Source organism: Bubalus bubalis, chromosome 9 (genome assembly GCF_019923935.1).
Source record: "Bubalus bubalis isolate 160015118507 breed Murrah chromosome 9, NDDB_SH_1, whole genome shotgun sequence".
Taxonomy (NCBI): Eukaryota; Metazoa; Chordata; class Mammalia; order Artiodactyla; family Bovidae; genus Bubalus; species Bubalus bubalis.
This window is the reverse complement of record NC_059165.1, coordinates 51481739-51501359: the sequence shown is the minus strand read 5'-3', so window position 1 is coordinate 51501359 and position 19621 is coordinate 51481739. Positions and strand designations below refer to the sequence as shown.

Here is a 19621-nt window from a genome sequence, read left to right as displayed (position 1 = left end):
AATGTGTGTCTATGAAAATAACTGACCCAGTTCAAACAAGTCAAGGGCACAGAGAAACAATAAGAAGAGAAGGAAACTGCTCTGCATTAAGAGTTGTAAAGGACAAGTGTCAAGTAGACCTGCTTTGGATTTTTACTCAAACTCTAAACAAGTTTGAGGTAATAGGGCAATTTGATTACAAAAAGCCATTATTTCAGATGATATGAAAGAATTACTCAATGTAAAATTGTTAAATGTGTGAATCTCAGTAAGATTATTTGAGAAAATAATTCTCTGTATGAGAGATGCCAGTTGAAGTTGTAGGGAAGAAATGACAAAGCCTGGAACACTTTATAATGTTTTAGAATTTTTCTAAAAAATGGAATAGGTAAACAAAAGTGCTGATCTTGATAATTACTGAATCTATATGATAGGTATATATGAGCTCATTATGTTATTTTCTATATTTTTGTGTCTGTTTGAACCTTTTGTAATAAAACATATTAGTGTAAAAAAATTATTATAAAGATGTTACTTTTACCAAATTTACGTGATTAATAAAAATTCAAGTAAGATTATGTCTTTGTGGACTAGATACAGTGTGTCTAAAATATATCTGTGATGATACTCCCAAGAATATCCAAGAACACAGTTTAAAAAAATGGATGGACTTCTTTCTTCCTTCCTTCTGTACATATTACTGTATATTTATTAATTGATTTAAAAAACAAAACCCTGCAATATACTGCAGTTACAAGGTAAAAATTGGGTAAAGATAGAATTTTTCCATCCCAGAGCATGCAAACTAATTACTTGGGGAGGGTGGTGTGGGGGATGGATAGTATTGTGGAGAGATTAAGAATACTGACTGTGGAAAGAGGGAGTTAGAAGCAAAGATACTGCCAAGAAAGGCAGAGGGTGTCACACAAGATGTTCATGGTACTGGTCTCAGTAAATTAAAGGGGAAATTCATTCTCTAAAATGAAAGAAAACTTAAAAGCAGTGGAATATGGACTTTGGAGTCAAAGGTACCTGTGCTTGAATCCCATCTCTGTCCATTCGCAACTTTGTTAGTAGTTAGTTTCAGCACATGAATTTAGTCCTTTCAGCCTCAGTTTCCTTTTCCCTTATAAGTTGCAGAACTATGTAAACCTCATGTGATTATTGTGAGGAATAAATATGATGGGAAATGTAAAACACATAGCCAGGTACTGGCAAAAAGAAAGGAATGGATGAATGTGTAAGTCCCTAGGTAAGCTGATGTGGAGAGAAGGATAAATACAGAAATGTAGATGATAAATTACCAGAATTATAAGGCAGGGGCTGGGGTTGGGGGTAGGGGGAAGTGGAGCTAGTTCATCCTGCATTTTCCCTATTCTGTAAAGAAGAGGTGAAATTTACTATTCAAAGTAATGTGGAGGTGTGTTTTGCTGAAAAAAATTAGATAAAAAAAGAAAATCATATGGATATGGGTGGCATAGGTAGCAATCTGACATTAAATAAGAGGCCTCTTTAGGAGTTTAGAGGGCCTAGATGAGCAGTAATGATAGCAGGATTGTAGAGTTCATTGTATGGAATTTTTTCTACTTGCTCCACAGCCAAGGTCTGAGACAGGAAAACAGGATGCTAAATTTATCCCAGCTTGGAAAAAGGAGGGAAATATCAAGAGTAGGATGTCAAGAAAATATGGTCATGCCAAGGGGCTAATATAAATGTCAGTTTATGGGACTCAGGCTGAGAAGGGAAGACAAACAGCAGAAGGTACACTGACTACTCTAGGAGAGCTTAAAGTGTGTGAGAGAGAAATTTTCCACATAATGGCAAATTTTCACGCTTGCCAACATTAAGGTGGAGTGAAGGGAAACAAATGAAAACATCAGAAGACTAAGGTTTTGCAGGGATTATTAATTGTGATGTTGGACCTTCCCTGGCTGATGTCAGAAATCTTGTCCTAGAAAGAACAAAACAGATAAACCTTCTGAGAAGCAGGATGGGCTAAGCGACCTCTAGAGGCAGACATCAGGAAAAAGAACCAGCCTTGTATCTAGTAAAATGTAAACCAGATTGTCTGGAATGAGGTAGATAATTAATCTGCTTTGCAAATGTCATCTTGTCCTCATGATCCACAATCAAAAACCACAAGTACAGAACATCCTTGTGTGTCCCTGCCTGCTGGAGCATGAAACATCAGAGGAGGTGGTTCTTGCCAAACAATTGGTCGCTCAACTGAGCAGGGAGCCAGCCTCTTCTGCTCAACATGCCCCTGGCCATAGACTCACGGAACAGTAACTTTGCTCAAGGCTAGCTGTAACCTCAGGGTAACTACAGTAGACTTTTGCAGCAAGCCCATTCAGGTAAACAGCTCTTCAAATTCTTAGTCTAAGTCAGTGATGGTATCTCTCTCTCTTCTCTGTCATTGTTTGTTTTCCTCCAGCACCTGCTTTTGTTTCCTCTGTAAGGCTAATATAGATCTCCCTTACTTCCCTACATGCCCACCAACTGCAATTTGGAGAAGAGACAGAATGACTAGAATAGGGCATAAGGAAGTTGAGTGTAAATAAGTTGGAAATTATCTTCTCTCTGGGCTAAATATGTCCATTCTTACAAAAGAAACTCCATTTATACTGATACTAGTATCAGTTGATATTCTCAATATCCTATGATGTTCACACTTTTTCTGAGGCTCACACTTCTAAAAACTGTTGAAGCTAGAATTTGAACTTGGATCTCACTGATAGACAGATGTCATCAAAATCATGTGTACCTATATATGAATCAAAAAAAATGATAATTTCAACTATCTTGATTCATCTATCAGGAAAGGTATACTCAATTTTTATGATCCCCAGACCAACAATTCCATTTTCAATCTATTCTTTGTATTTGAGCACATGTAAATGGCCTGGATGAAGAAACTTAGCTAGGAAACGGAGCATTTCAGTGTGGGAGAAACTGGAGGGAATCAAACAATGTGCATTATAAAGTGACATAGTCCTGATTGTACAAGATAATCCTCAGATCATACCTCTTTTCTCAGAATTCTTAAAGTATCCATATTCATTAACCTTACTTTATGTTGTAGGATAAATCCGTTTATATGTAACATGCCTGGGGTCAGTCCTGGTGATAGCCTTGAGGCTAATTTCTCTTCTGAGTCAAAACAGATTATAATAACACAATGCTTGCTGGCTGGGGGGGGGGGGGGGAGTTATTTTAATGGTTTTCTTTCCCTCTTCAGGGCAGAAGAACCTTCTTAGGTCTGAATCTCTAGAGACTAGGCCAGTTTGATACCACCACGACCAAGTTCAATTCAGAGTAGTGGGTTATCTTAGGTTTGGAAAGACAGCTGTGCAAGAAATGATGAATAAACTATCTTGAGCATTTCCACAGGCCTCTCCAAGGAGGGCATTAGATGAGATCAAATGACTGCCTTTCCCTGTATGACCATATTTTTCCTGGAATCCTCTACTTTGGCACATATTGTTTTTTCAGGTAAGCAAACTTAGAAGAGAAACACCTGTTTTTTTCTTTTCATTGTAATAAAGAAAAAGAGTCATTTGTGACTGGATAGGAAAAGTTTTGCTGAAACATAGGCCTTTAGGCTTGATAATACAAATTGGGTATCAATTGGGTATCACTATTGGAAAGGGGGGCTTCCCTGGTGGCTCAGACAGTAAAGACTCCACCTGCAATATGGGAGACCTGGGTTCAATTCCTAGGTTGGAAAGATCCCCTGGAGAAGGGCATGGCAACCCATTTCAGTCTTCTTGCTTGGAGAATCCTTATGGACAGAGGAGCCTGGCAGGCTAAAGTCCATGGGGCCACACAGAATCAGACATGATTGAGTGACTCAGCACAGCACTATGGAAAGGGAGAGCTTCCCTGGTGGCTCAGCAGTAAAAGAATCTGCTGCCAATGCAGGAGATGCAGGAGACACAGGTTCAATCCCTGTGTTGGGAAGATCCTCTAAAGGAGGAAATGGCAATTCCAGTATTCTTACCTGGATGATCCCATGAATAGAGGAGACTGACAGGCTACAGTCCATGGTGGTCACAAAGAGTCAGACATGACTGAGTGACTGAGCACACACACACACATTAGAAAAGGAGTTACTATGGAAAATCCTCCATTACTTTGAAATCAAATAAATAACACATTTCTATATAACCCATGGGTCAAGAAAAATCAAAATGTAATTTAAAATTATTTTGCACATGACAAAAATGAAACAAAATGAACAAAAGTTTAGATTCAAAGAGTGTCATTACCTTCAAACCCTTCAGCTTCTACTGAAATTCCATCCTTATCCTTTATGTAACCAATCTTATTAGTCTCTAGTTTATTTTTTATGTGTTTATTTTTGCTCAAATAAACATACATATGTATGTTTTGTCATTCTTCCTACTTTCTTAAATAAAAGATGATATAGTATAGGTACCTACTTGCATCCTGCTTTTCCCAGTTTAAGAATGTCTTGAAAACCAGTGCATATCAGTTTACAGGGATTTCCTCATTCTTTTATGCAACTGCATAAAACTTTATTGGATGAATATACCAAGGTTTATTCAGTCAGTCTTTAGGTGTACGGGCATTAGTTTGTGTCTGATATTTTGCAATAAAAACAATGCTGCAATAATCTTATGCATATATATTTTTCTATTGTTGGAAGGTTATCTTCAGGGTAAATTCCCTGAATCGTGATCAGATATGAATGCAAAGTAGTTTTGTTCAACATTGCCAAATTTCACTTCATAAAAGTTGTGCCAATCTGCATGCCCACCAGTAATAGATGGTATTTAAATATAATTTTATAGCATTTTTCTTATCATACTGCATTTGAATATCTTTTACAAATTTAAGTGTCATTTCCCTATCTTCAGGGTTTGTGTGTATATACGAACCCTTTATGATAGGTGTTGCAAATATTTTTTCCAGTTTATCAGAATTTTTTAGTTTATATGTTGTCATGAAAAAATTATTTTTATTTGAATGTCATAAAGTGTATCAGTTCTTTCTGTTATTGGACAGAGATCAATGAACCATTACCAGGAAGTCTTTCCTATGTTAAGATTAAAGAGCAATTCAGTTGTGTTATATTTTGATCTTTGAATAGTTTTATTTTTTATGTTCAGATCATATAACCCCAAATAGTTTTTACTCTTTCTTCAATGACATAGCACATTTATAAATGAAGTCAGGACTGTGAAAAAGAAGTAGAGAATAAATAAATGGATGAAGTAATTAACAAAGGCAGACCACCTACAAATTTTATTGCCATAAATTATTTTGTACACTTTGTGCAAATAAGTAATTACATTACATTTCTTTATTCAATCAGTAACTTCAGTGAGTGAAATAAAATTCCATGGAGAACTACTAACCTATTGTGTCTGTTCTTTATTTGCAGAATTCTTCAAACAACATGATTACTCTGAATGGCCTGCGGTAAATTTAAATTTCTATCAGTTTTGAATTTTGATTTTAATCTGATCACTCTCTTGGAGGGATCTCAAACTTCATAGTGGTAAAGTAGAATGGAAGTTTTCTGTGTGACTTTGGGCATGTATCTTAACCTCGTCAGGCTTAAATTTACCCCCATGTAGCATAAGCATTATAATAATAAAATGCATCTCTGAATATTAAATGAAATAATCCCTGTCACTTAACCAAGGCCAAAAAGTTTAACAGTGGTACAATAGCTCAGTGGGTCAAGAATCTACTTGCAATGCAGGAGACAAAGGAGATGCGGTTTGATCCTTGAATTGGGACGATCCCCTGGAGAATGAAATGGTAACCCTCTCCAATATTCTTGTCTGGGAAATCCCATGGACAGAAGAATCTGGCTGGCTACAATACAAAGGGTCGCAAAGAATTGGATACAACTAAGAAGCTAAGCACACGTTCAGAATTTAATCCCAGTCTCAATACAGAACCCTCACTCTTAAGAACTACATTTAAACCCCTGTATTCTAGGAGCTCACATACCTATCTCTACTCACAAACTTCTGAGTTATTGGCATGGGGACTTCAAGTTTAAAGGAAAACTTTTCATTTGGGGTTTAAACTGAGTTATTACACTGTTTATGGCTTCAACAGATGATGGATGGGTGAGGACTTTGTAGTCAGAAAAGAAACTTGCCTAACTAAAGCCCAAAGGAGACGAAATCTTGAAAAAGATCCATTAACTAGTAACATCTGATATTACTTTTATGTGGGGCAGAAGTGACAGGCCAGAAATAGATGAGGTAAAATCAATCAGTTGTTATTCATATGATATTTTATGATGTTTGCAGCCCCCGTGTAAAATATATTACCCACTGGATCCTCTTTATGATGCAGACTGTCCTGAAGTGACAGCATACGTTTGTGGGACAAATGGCCTCACTTACAAGAATGAGTGTTTCCTTTGTGTTGATCAGTGGTAAGTTCAAAATAAGATACCATTATTTTTTCTCTATATTTCTTCACAGAAATTTCCAATAATTTTAGCAAGGAACTGGATTTGCTGATTCATGGATTTTTTCTTTTTTAATAGCCTCCATTGGTTCACAAAAGACTGGAAGACTGGAGATAGACTATACATATAGTAAAAAGAAAAGTCTTTTTAAAAAAATGTAGTTAGCATTCAAAGTTGACTCATTTAAAAACAAAAGATAAAAAGCTTACACAATATTTTGGCAGAATTGTACAGAGATCATATTAGTAGATAGTCTACAGATCATACAAGCATAAATAGAAATTCATTTTTAAAAAATCAAATTTTCTTTAACAACTTATAGTGACATACCTATGAATAGCACCCATACCTTAGCTTGGAAGAAATAAATACAGGTACTGATACAGACATAGATACAGACATAGACAAAAACACAGGTGTAGATATACACATGAGTAACAAAGTGGTTATGTGGTCTTACATGGATAAAAATTGACAGTCAACTTTTAATACTTTTTTTGCCTTTCAAATAAATTCAATGGGAAATTTAGATTAAAAATAATATTCCTTGTAATATTTTTTAGCTCTATTTGAAATTGTTTTTACAAATCAGTCTTGTTGTGTCTTGTAAGTAACTCTTTCATGACCTATGAGATCCTCTCTGTTGGGAGTTTCCAAGAGTACTCTCAAGTTTGATGGTTCCCTAGTAGGACTCATAGAAGTCAGAAAAGCCGTTATTTGCATGGTAACAGTTTATTACAATGAAAGGATATGGAATAAAATCAGCAAAGACAGAAAACTCATTGGGTAGAGTCTGGGAGATCAAGCACCATCTTCTAGTTGTCCTCTACCAGGGGAGTCACAAAGGTAGTGCTTAAATTCTCCCAGCTATGATGTGTCATAACTTGTACAAAGTAATGCCAACCTAGAAAACCCACAAAAGCTTTGGTGTCTAGGCTTTTTAATGGGGACAGGCAGCACCTACCTGACTGACAACTACCAGTCTCCAGCCCCCTCCAGAGTGACTTAGCACCACAGGTAAACAAAAACATTCACCTGAGGGTAAACTATCTGGCATGGCCTATGGCCCTGGGTTACAAAGTTATTCTTAGGCAGAATATCCCAAGGGTTTATAGGACTTCCTGGTGGCTCAGACAGCAAAGCGTCTGCCTATAGAGTGGGAGACCTGGGTTCAATCCCTGGGTTGGGAAGATCCTCTGGAGAAGGAAATGGCAACCCACTCCAGTATTCTTGCCTAGAAAATCCCATGGACGGAAAAGCCTGGTGGGCTACAGTCCGTGGGGGTCACAAAGAGTCGGACATGACTGAGTGACTTCACTTTCCTTTGAATTGATTTGAGCATCTTGAGTCTGCTGAGCTAACTTCTTTATCCCTATCTTTCTTTGAGAAGAAACTTCATGGATTTCTGGCATCATGTTACCATGCCAAGAGAATTATTTCTGAGCACTGAAGGAAACAAAGTGTAGAAATTAGTCCAGTAACAGTAATACTGGCTCATCTTCACAGCAAGTAGTAGCCTCAGAGGATGACTTTAAAGGAAAGAATTGGAAACTGAAAAATGTGAATTAAACAAGTATCTACCATTGATTTCTAAGAAAGAAGAATGAGAGTTCATGAATATTATCGGACTATGTAGAAGATTAAATTACATAATGTGGTGGTTGTCACTTTCTCAGGCAGGGCTAATTTAGGCAAGAAACTTGGAAGTGTCTTCTTAGTTCTTACACGTAAGCTTTTTTCATACTGTCTGGTATTTGGGTGCACATCACTACAATGACCAGCATAAATAAGAAGGACCTACCCAGAATGGCCTGGGCTTTTGGAAATTAGAATAGGTTGACGCAGAATTACATTGTGGGCTTGATTCTCCAGTATGCTACAACCTAATGACTTCTCAAAGATGGTTCTGAGATTTTATTCAGCCTCAACTAGGAGACTTGAGAAAGTTTTAGAAGTTCTAAGATCATGCCTCTGATCTATTTTGGCTCTTTCTCTCTCCTTTCTTTCCTCCCTTCTTTCATTCTTTCCTTCCCCCTCTCTTTTTCATTTTTCTTTCTTTTCCATTTTATAAGTGTGCCAGAGAATATTGATGCCAATGGCAGGGATGGTACAGGAGACTGTGTATTTGTTTTAATTCTCACTGTGACTTGCATGTATAAACTTGGCCTTTATGCCATTTCTGTATTCAGGGCAAAAAGAACAGTCCTGATGTTCTTTGAGTGAGGGAGGCAGTCAAAACACTAAGGCTGTCTTTGCCCTTAGCTAGTGTTTTGAAGAAAAATTCTGATAAATTGGAATCATAATCCTGAGAGATATCCACCATTTATGAACAATGTAAATCCCTCAGAAAAAGAAAAGAAAAAAGAAAACTGGAGAATACAAGCCTACTCAGTGTAGGGCCCTAATAATAACTACCAAGACAACACAATTGTATGAAACATATCCACAACTGTTCATAAATTTGTGGTCTTATACGCCAAGAAGAAAATATTGCATAAGAAAATTCATGGCAATAGAAAACAGTATTGCTTCTGTTTAACCAGAACAGTATATCACTAAATTTTTATGGTTGACAGTATTTTTAAAAATCAGATTTTACCTAAAAATACAGATTTCTAATTTATTTTAAAAAATACAAAGAGAAGCTAGGACTTCACTTGCAAGAAAAGCAACAGTTATCTAGTAGCTACTCTTCATCCAAATGGAGTCCAGGCATCTCAGAAAGCCACAGTCCCACCTCTCTCTATTGTGGGAAGGTGGCCCAATTCACTTACTTATATTGCCAGTTTGGCTCCTACAAACAATTGTTTGCAACCCCTGAACCAAGAGAGAAAATCAAATATATATCAAATGTAAGCCTAATATGGAGATTAGGATGGAGAGTCATTTGATGGAAGAGGCAGATACAGGATAGAATTTCTTTTTATTTTCCACAATTTTTCTCCCCTCCTTTCTTTCTCTGCTCCCTCCAACTCCACATATGTGTGTGTGTATGTGTTTTCAGATTCTTTTCTATTATGTGAAAGTGAAAGCCACTCAGTCATGTCCAGCTCTATGCGACCCCATGGACTATACAGTCCATGGAATTCTCTAGGCCAGATACTGTGTATAGTTACCAGTGCTAAACAGTAGGTCCTTGTTTATCCATTTTCTGTATCAGTTCAATTCAGTCGCTCAGTTGTGTCTGACTCTTTGTGATCTCATGGACTGCAGCACACCTGGCTTCCCTGTCCATCACCAAGTCTCGGAGCTTGCTCAAACTCGTGTCCATTGAGTCAGTGATGCCATCCAACCATCTCATCCTCTGCCGTACCCTTCTCCTCCTGCCTTCTATCTTTCCCAGCATCAGGGTCTTTTCTAGTGAGTCAGTTCTCCACATCAGCCCAAAGTACTGGAGTTTCAGCTTCAACACCAGTTCTTCCAATTAATATTCAGGACTGATTTCCTTTAGGATGGACTGGTTGGATCTCCTTGCAGTCCAAGGGACTCTCAAGAGTCTTCTTCAACACCACAGTTCAAAAGCATCAATTCTTCACTGCTCAGCTTTCTGTATAGTTCAACTCACATCCATACATGACTACTGGAAAAACCATAGCTTTGACTAGACAAACCACTGTTGGAAAAATAATGTCTCTGCTTTTCAATATGCTGTCTAGATTGGTCATAGCTCTTCTTCCAAGGAGCAAGCATCTTTTAATTTCATGGCTGTAGTCATCATCTGCAGTGATTTTGGAGATCAAGAAAATAGTCTGTCACTGTTTTTATTGTTTCCCCATCTATTTGCCACGGAGTGATGGAACCGGATGCCATGATCTTAGTTTTTTGGATGTTGAGTTTTAAGCCAGCTTTTTCACTCTCCTCTTTCACTTTCATCAAGAGGCTCTTTAGTCCCTCTTCACTTTCTGCCATAAGGATGGTGTCATCTGCATACCTGAGGTTATTGTATTTCTCCCGGTAATCTTGATTTCAGCTTGTGCTTCATCCAGCCCAGCATTTCGCATGATGTACTCAGCATATAAGTTAAATAAGTAGGGTGACCATATACAGCCTTGATGTACTCCTTTCCCAATTTGGAACCAATCCAAAATTAATAATAACTATTATTATTATACAATTATATACTATAATAAATATTATTAAAAGTATTATAAAATAATAATAATAATATATATATATTAGTATGTATATGTTAATCCTAAACTCCTATTCCCCAAACCTCCTATCCATTTTGGTAACCCTAAGCCTCTTCTATGTCTATGAATCTATTTCTGTTTTGTAAATAAATTTATTTGCATTATTTTTAAGATTCCACATATCAGTTCAGTCGCTCAGTCATGTCCAACCCATGAACCGCAGCACACCAGGCCTCCCTGTCCATCACCAACTCCCAGAGTTCACCCAAACCCATATCCATCGAGTCGATGATGCCATCCAACCATCTCATCTTCTGTCATCCCCTTCTCCTCCTGCCCTCAATCTTTTCCAGCATCAGGGTCTTTTCAAGTGAGTCAGCTCTTCACATGAGGTGGCTAAAGTATTGGAGTTTCAGCTTCAACATCACTCCTTCCAATGAAAACCCAGTCTGATCTTTAGGATGGACTGGATGGATCTCCTTGCAGTCCAAGGGACTCTTAAGAGTCTTCTCCAACACCACAGTTCAAAAGCATCAATTCTTCTTCTATGAGTCTATTTCTGTTTTGTAAATAAGTTTATTTGTATCATTTTTAAGATTCCACATATAAGTGATATCATATGATATTTGTCTTTTTCCGACTTACTTAATATGATCATCTCCAGGTCCATCCATGTTGCTACAAATGGCATTATTTCATTCTTTGCTATGTTTGAGTAATAGTCCCATTGTGTGTGTGTGTGTGTGTGTGTGTGTGTGTGTGTGTGTGCGTGTGTACATACACACACGACATCTTCTTTATCCACTTATCTGTTGATAGACATTTAGGTTACCTCCATGTCCTGGCTACTGTAAATAGTGCTGCAGTGAAACTTGGGGTATTTGGGTCTCTTCAAATTAGAGTTATATCCAGATATATGTCCAGGAGTAGGAATGTAGGATCATATGGTAACTCTATTTTTAGTTTTTTAAGGAACCTCTATATTAGTCTCCATAGAGGTTCTACCAATTTACTTTCCTACCAATGGTGTAGAACGGTTTCTTTTTATCCACAGCCTCTCTAGCATTTATTATTTGTAGATTTTTAATGATGGCCATTCTATCTGATGCAAGGTGATAACTCGTAGTTTTGATTTGTATTTCTATTTTAACTAGCAATGTTGAATATTTTTTCTTCTGTATATAGACTATCTGCATGTCTTCTTTGGAGAAATATCTATTTAGATTTTCTGCCCAGATTGGGTTGCTTGTTTGTTTTTATATTAAGCTGATGAGCTGTTTGTATATTTTGGAAATTAATCCCTTGTTGGTCTCAATGTTTGCAAATATTTTCTCCCAGCCTTTAGGTTGCCTTTTTGTTTTCATTATGGTTTCCTTTGCTGTGTAAAGCCTTTTAAGTTTAATTAGGTCCCATTTGTTTGTTTTTGTTTTTCTTTCCATTACAAGACAGATCCAAAAACATACTGGTACGATTTATGTCACTGACTGTCCTGCCTATATTTTGCTCTAGAAGCTTTGTAGTTTTATGGTATCTGGGCTTACATTTAGGTCTTTAATCCATTTTTGAATATAGTATTAGAGAATGTTCTAATTTCATTCTTTTACATGTAGCTGTCCAGTTTTTCCAGCACCATTTATTGAAGAGGCTATCTTTGCCCCACTTATATTCTTGCCTCCTTTGTCAAAAATAAGGTACCTATGTGTGCATGGGTTTATTTCTTGTTTATATCTTGTTCCATTGGTCTATATTTCTGTTTTTGTGCCAGGACCATACTGTCTTGATGACTGTAGCTTTGCAGTATAATTTGAAGTCAGGAAGGTTGATTCTTCCAGCTCCATTCATCTTTTTCAAGACTGCTTTGGCTATTCAGGGTATTTTGTGTTTCCATATGAATTGTGAAATTTTTTGTTCTAGTTCTGTGAAAAATGCCTATGGTAATTTGATAGGGATTGCATTGAATCTGTAGATGGCAATTGATAGTACAGTCATTTTCACAGTATTGATTCTTCTTACCCAGGAACATGGAATATCTCTCCATCTGTTTATGTCATCTTTGATTTCTTTCATTATTATCTTATAATTTTCTGTGTACAGTTCTTTTGTCTCCTGAGGTAAGTTTATTCCTAGATATTTTATTCTTTTGGTTGCAATGGTGAATGGGGTTGATTCCTTAATTTCTCTTTCTGCTTTTTCATTGTTATTATATAGAAATGCAAGTGATTTCTGTGTATTGATTTTGTATCCTGCAACTTTGCTAAATTCACTGATGAGCTCTAGTAATTTTCTGATACTATCTTTAGGGTTTTCTATGCACAGTATCATGTCATCTGCAAACAGTGAGAGTTTTACTTATTTTCCAATCTGGATTCCATTTATTTCTTTTTATTCTCTGATTGCTGTAGCTAGGACTTCCAGAACTACATTGAATAACAGTGGTGAAAGTGGACACCCTTGTCTTGTTCCTGATCTTAGGGGGAATGCTTTCAGTTTTTCACCATTGAGAATAATGTTTGCTGTAGGCTTATCTTATATGGCCTTTACTATGTTGAGGTAGGTTCCTTCTATGCCCATTTTTTGAAGAGTTTCAATCGTAAATGGGTGCTGAATTTTGTCAAAGGCTTTTTCTGCATCTATTAAGATGATCATATGGTATTTATCTTTCAATTTGTTAATATGGTGTATCTCATTGATTGATTTGCATATATTGAAGAATCCTTGCATCCATGGAATAAACCCAACTTGATCATGATGTATGAGCTTTTTGACATGTTGCTGAATTCCGTTTGCTAAAATTTTGTCGAAGATTTTTGTATCTATGTTCATCAGTGATATTGGCCTGTACTTTTCTTTTTTGTATGTTGTTTTTGTCTATTTTTGGTATGAGGGTGATGAGTTTGGAAGTGTTCCTTCCTCTGCAATTTTTTGAAAGAGTTTTAGAAGGATAGGCAAGAGCTCTGCATTGTCTGTTGTAACCTCTCCTTTTTAATTTCTAATTTTGTTGATTTGATTCTTCTCTCTCTTTTTTTGGATGAGTCTGGCTAAAGGTTTGTCAATTTTATCTTCTCAAAGGACCAGCTTTTAGTTTTATTAATCTTTACTAGTTTCTTTCATTTCTTTTTCATTTATTTCTGCTCCGATTTTTATGAATTCTTCCCTCCTACTAATTTTTTGGGTTTTTGTTGTTGTTGTTCTTTTTCTAGTTGTTTTAGGTGTAAAGTTAGGTCGTCTATTTGATGTTTTTCTTGTTTCTTGAGGTAGGATTGTATTGCTATAAACTTCCCTCTGGGACTGCTTTTGCTGCATCCCATAGGTTTCGAGTTGTCATGTTTTCATTGTCATTTGTTTCTAGAAATTTTTTTTATTTCCCTTTTGATTTCTTCAGTAATCTGTTAGTTATTCAGAAACATATTGTTTAATCTCCATGTGTTTGTGTTTCTTAGAGTTTTTTTTTTTTTCTTGTAATTGATATCTAGTCTCAGCATTGTGGTCAGAGAAGATGCTTGATACGATTTCAATTTTCTTAAATTTACTGAAGTTTGATTTGTGACCCAAGATGTGGTCTATCCTGGAGAATGTTCCATGTGAACTTGAGAAGAAGGTGTATTCTTCTGCATTTGGATGGAATGTCTTGAAGATATCAATGAGATCCATCTCATCTAATGTATCATTTAAGACTTGTGCTTCCTTATTAATATTCTGTTTTGATGATCTGTCCATTGGTGTGAGTGGGGTGTTAAAATCTCCTACTATTATCGTGTTATTGTCAATTTCTCCTTTTATGTCTGTTAATGTTTCCCTTATGTATTAAGGTGCTCCTATATTGGGTGCATAGATATTTACAATTGTTATGTTTTCCTCTTGGATTTATTCCTTGATCATTATGTAGTGTCCTTCCTTATCTCTTGTAATCTTTACTTTAAGATCTATTGTGTCTGATCTGAGGATTGCTACTCCAGCTTTCTTTTGCTTCCCATTTGTATGGGATATATTTTTCCATCCTCTCACTTTCAGTCTATATGTGTCTTTAGGTCTGTAGTGGGTTTCTTGTAGATAGCAAATATATGGGTCTTCTTTTTGTATCCATTCAGCCAGTCTGTGTCTTTTGGTTGGGCATTTAATCCACTTATATTTAGAGTAATTATTGATATATATGTTCCTATTGTCATTTTCTTAATTGTTTGGGGTTATTTTGTAGATCTTTTTCTTCTCTTGTATTTCTTGAATATTTAAGTCCCTTTAACATTTGCTGTAAGGCTGGTTTGGTGGTACCGACTTCTCTTAACTTTAGTTTGTCTGAAAAGCTTTCTATTCCTCCATCAATTTTGAATGAGATCTTTGCCAGGTACAGTAATCTTGATTGTAGATTTTTCCCTTTCAGTATTTTAAATATATCCTGCCATTCCCTTCTGGCCTGCAGAGTTTCTGCTGAAAGATCAGCTGTTAAACATATGGGGTTTTCCTTGTATGTTACTTGTTGCTTTTCCCTTGCTGCTTTTAATATTCTTTCTTTGTGTTTAGTCATTGTTAGTTTGATTAGTAGGTGTCTTGGTGTGCTTCTCCTTTGGTTTATCCTGTATGGGACTCTCTGCACCTCTTGGACTTGATTGACCATTTCTTTTTCCATGTTGGGGAAATTTTCAACTATAACTTCCTCAAAAATTTTTTCACACCCTTTCTTTTTCTCCCCTTCTTCTGGAACCCCTATAATTCGAATGCTGGTGTGTTTGATATTGTCCCAGAGGTCTCTGAGACTATCCTCAGTTCTTTTCATTCTTTTTACTTTATTCTGCTCTTCAGAAGTTATTTCCACCATTTTATCTTCCAGCTCACTGATTTGTTCTTCTGCTTCAGATATTCTGCTTTTGATTCCTTCTAGAGTATTTTTAATTTCAGCAATTGTGTTGTTTGTCTCTGTATGTTTATTCTTTAATTCTTCTAGGTCTTTGTTAATTAATTCTTGCATTTTCTCCGTTCTGTTTTCAAGGTTTTTGATCATCTTTACTATCATTATTCTGAATTCTTTTTCAGGTAGTTTACCTATTTCCTCTTCGTTTATGTGGAATTCTGTGTTTCTAGTTTGTTCCTTCATTTGTGTAGTACTTCTCTGCCTTTTCATTTTTTTTTTTTTTAAGTGATTGTGTTTGAGGTCTCCTTTTCCCAGGATTCAAGGTAGAATTCTTTCTTCCTTTTGGTTTCTGCCTTCCTAAGGTTTGTCCAATGGTTTGTGCAAGCTTCATATAGGGTGAGATTTGTGCTGGTTTTTGTTTGTTTGTTTGTTTGTTTTTCCTCTGATGGGCAAGGCTGAGTGAGGTGGTAATCCTGTCTGCTGATGACTGGATTTGGAGAAGGCAATGGCACCCCACTCCAGTACTATTGCCTGGAAAATCCCATGGATGGAGGAGCCTGGTAGGCTGCAGTCCATGGGGTCGCTAAGAGTCAGACACGACTGAGCGACTTCACTTTCACTTTCCACTTTCATGCATTGGAGAAGGAAATGGCAACCCACTCCAGTGTTCTTGCCTGGAGAATCCCATGGACGGAGAAGCCTGGTAGGCTGTAGTCCATGGGGTCTCACAGAGTCGGACACGACTGAAGTGACTTAGCAGCAGATGACTGGATTTGTATTTTCGTTTTGTTTGTTGTTTAGATGAGGCATTATGCACAGGGTGCTACTGGTGGTTGGGTGATGCTGGGTCTTTTATTCAAGTCGTTTCCTTTGTGTGAGTTCTCACTATTTGATCCTCCCTAGGGTTAGTTCTCCGGTAGTCTAGGGTCTTGGAATCAGTGGTCTCACTCCAAAGGCTCAGGGCTTGATCTTGAGTTTTGCGTGGTTCTATATATTCGTTTCCACTGGTCAGGTACTCCTGTCCACTCTCAGCTTGTGTTCTGCATACACTACTGTGTCTGAAGGTGTATTGCTGATGTATCCATGGGGAGAGATGTACTCCACATCCACCTACTCCTCCATCATCTTCAGAACATTTTTTGAATAATTAAGACATGGGTGGGGAATGTGCCTATTGTGGTGGTCATGAACAGAAATGGAAAAGAGATGGGGTAAAGGGAACTATAGAAGCAGCTTTCCTTCTCAGGACTTGATTTGGAAGAGAAAGGAATGTGAAGCAAAGCCCTCTTTCTTTATGATACTAATCTTTATTTTTTTCTCTTTTCTTTAGGGAATTTGGTCCTCATATTAAATTTGAAAAGTATGGAAAATGTGATTAATGGATAACCGAGTGTTATACTTGCTTATTCTTTTCATGACTTCTGAAAATTATTTCTTTTGAAATTTGAAGATGTATATTAAATAATTAACACAACTATATGCTTCATCCAAATTTGGAACAAAATTGGAAACAAAAGAAAACTAATGGAGAACTGAGTATCACATTTATTACAAATAAACACAATACTGAAAAGGGAGGTATTCAACTCTGGGTACTGATTGTTTCAAGTCACCTTTCATTTTGCTTGGGTCTGTTATCAAATATGCTTATGAACACTCCCCTGAGTCAATTTATCCAAAATTGCTGGTTTATCTGCAAGGTCAGTCCCTGTCCTGCTAATCTCACTTAAAGACATGAACAAAACAGAAAATATTCCCCCTACACTTGAATACAATTGTTTAAGAATTTCTACCTCAAATTCATGAATGAAGCCCACCTTCAGTAGTGTAGAAAAGAAGGTAATATTAATAGAAGGAAAGAAGAAGAGTTAAGAGCTTTGGGGAACAAGCATGTTTTTGACAGAAAGGGAGAGAGTGCTTATCATTTGACCCTCAATTCAAGCATGCCTAATTCTCACTCCATCCCATCATTCATATTACACCGGTCAATAAATTCTCTTTTCTTTTTTTACTTAACCTGGTCTATCTTAGTAAAACTAAGATTTTTACTTAATCTGTCACTTACGGCTGAAAGATCTCAACTAATACAGAGAGATGAAATCACTATATTGAATCTGGAGAAATGAAAAATGAGGAGCTCTCTCCTTAGGCTTTTGTGCTCTGTTCTTAGTACCTGTTGCTGCCACTAGATGTCAGCCTCACTGTTCTAACTCACTCTGAGGAACTGAGTCAGCTAAGTTCAGAAAAGAGCACACAAGTCTCTTCATCACCGCTTCAGTATATACACAGTCTGTCTCTACTAATAGGCGAGACCTTTATCCTCTTATATCTTTCTCCCTCCTGTCTCCAGTGCCCTGGTCAGTAGGGTCCATCTGGGTGGCTCTCTGGAGCCGGGGTGATAAAGTTTCAGCTCTCTTGGGCCCCTCAAAGTGAAGAGGCTCTTAAAATACTGACCTTTTCTTATTAATTTTTATCATCTTTTATAGTTGAAGACTACTGCATTATTTCATCTTTCCATCTCTACCTCACAAAAAATAATAAAAGCAGAATCTTTTCCCCAAAAAGGAGGTGAGAGGTACAACTTGTGCTGCTATAGAATAAAAAAGAGAGAACCAGAAAAATTCTTTAATTTTCCCCCTCTTCAAAAAAAGAGGGAGTCCACAATTATTCTAGTTTAGTAGGGAAATAAACAGGAATAGTTAGAAATCTCTGATTTATAAGTAGCTTCTCTGTAGTATGAAAATGCTGGGCTGACTAGGACATGAACAAACACATGGTACCTAAGCTCATATGAAAAGTAAACTGAGAATGGAAATACCCATCTGAAGCTTTAGATGAGAATACAAGTATTCCAGAAAAGGAAGGGGAATACTTACACCTTGGCCCAGCCTTATAAGCAGAGGTAAGTACTGACAATAACTAGCCCATGTTCAGTGAGGACATGCACCATGCCAAGTACTGTGTTTTATTTAGTCTCAGTGAATCCTCTCCACAGTCCTATGAGCCTGCTACCATTGTCATCCCCATTTTACAAATGAGGTAAACTTAGACAAGGTAAACTATGCAACCTTGTAGTTTACAAAGGAGGGTTGTAATTTAGACTCAATGACCCTGCTCCTAACCACAACCCTATGTTGTCTACAAACCCAGAAGGGACTAGAAATAACAGAGCCTAGAAGCATTCATGGACAAATAATGTATCAAAAGAGAATTTTATTTGCAAAATTAGAAAACGATTCCTCAAATTGGAGCCAATTTTCCTGCTTATTTTTTCAGATGTTTAAATTAGCTGATACTCACTTTGTATCAACCTTTTAGATATAATCTGGCAATTCTCTGTTTTCTGATCTCCAGATCTACTTATTGTCTATATAACAGTAAGATTTTTTTTTCAGAGCACAGGCAAATAAAACCTATTGATTTGTATAACAAACATTTATTGGGTGCCTATACTATGCCAGAGGAGAAGGCAATGGCACCCCACTCCAGTACTTTTGCATAGAAAATCCCATGGGCAGAGGAGCCTGGTAGGCTGCAGTCCATGGGGTCGCTAGAGTTGGACACGACTGAGTGACTTCACTTTCGCTTTTCACTTTCATGCATTGGAGAAGGAAATGGCAACCCACTCCAGTGTTCTTGCCTGGAGAATCCCAGGGATGGGAAGCCTGGTTGGCTGCAGTCTATGGTGTCGCACAGAGTCGGACACGACTGAAGCGATGCAGCAGCAGCATACTATGCCAGACACTGTTCTAGGTACTAGGCAGATAAAGCCTCTATTCTCAAGGAGTTCACATTCAGATGGCCTTGTGTACGAGTACAGAGCTGGAGGGAGAATAGTCGTTCAGTTGCTCAGTCATGTCTCTTTGTGAATCCATGAACTGCAGCATGCCAGGCTTCCCTGTCCTTCGCTATCTCCTGGAGTTTGGGCAAATTCATGTCCAATGAGCTGGTGATGCTATCTAACCACCTCATCCTCTGCTACCCCCTCCTCCTTTCACTTTCAATCTTTCCCATTATCAGGGTCTTTTCCAATGAGTCAGTTCTTTGCATCAGGTGGCCAAAGTATTGGAGCTTCAGCTTCAGCATCAGTCCTTCCAATAAATATTCAGGGCTGTTTTCCTTAGGATCAACTGATTTGATCTTGCAGTCCAAGGGACTCTCAGGAGACTTCAGAACCACAATCCATAAACATCAATTCTTTAGTGC

The 19621-nt window shown here is 37.3% G+C and overlaps 1 protein-coding gene across 1 annotated transcript; it reads left to right on the top strand.

The window, feature by feature from the left end:
- The first annotated feature begins 2128 nt into the window (after positions 1-2128).
- On the top strand, positions 2129-16992 carry SPINK13 (serine peptidase inhibitor Kazal type 13). The gene is made up of 5 exons (XM_025292465.3): positions 2129-2333; positions 3370-3471; positions 5387-5424; positions 6273-6400; positions 16746-16992. The coding sequence occupies exons 2-5, from the start codon at positions 3402-3404 to the stop codon at positions 16792-16794; spliced, it is 285 nt and encodes a 94-aa protein (XP_025148250.1). The 5' UTR covers positions 2129-2333; positions 3370-3401; the 3' UTR covers positions 16795-16992.
- Positions 16993-19621: the final 2629 nt, after the last annotated feature.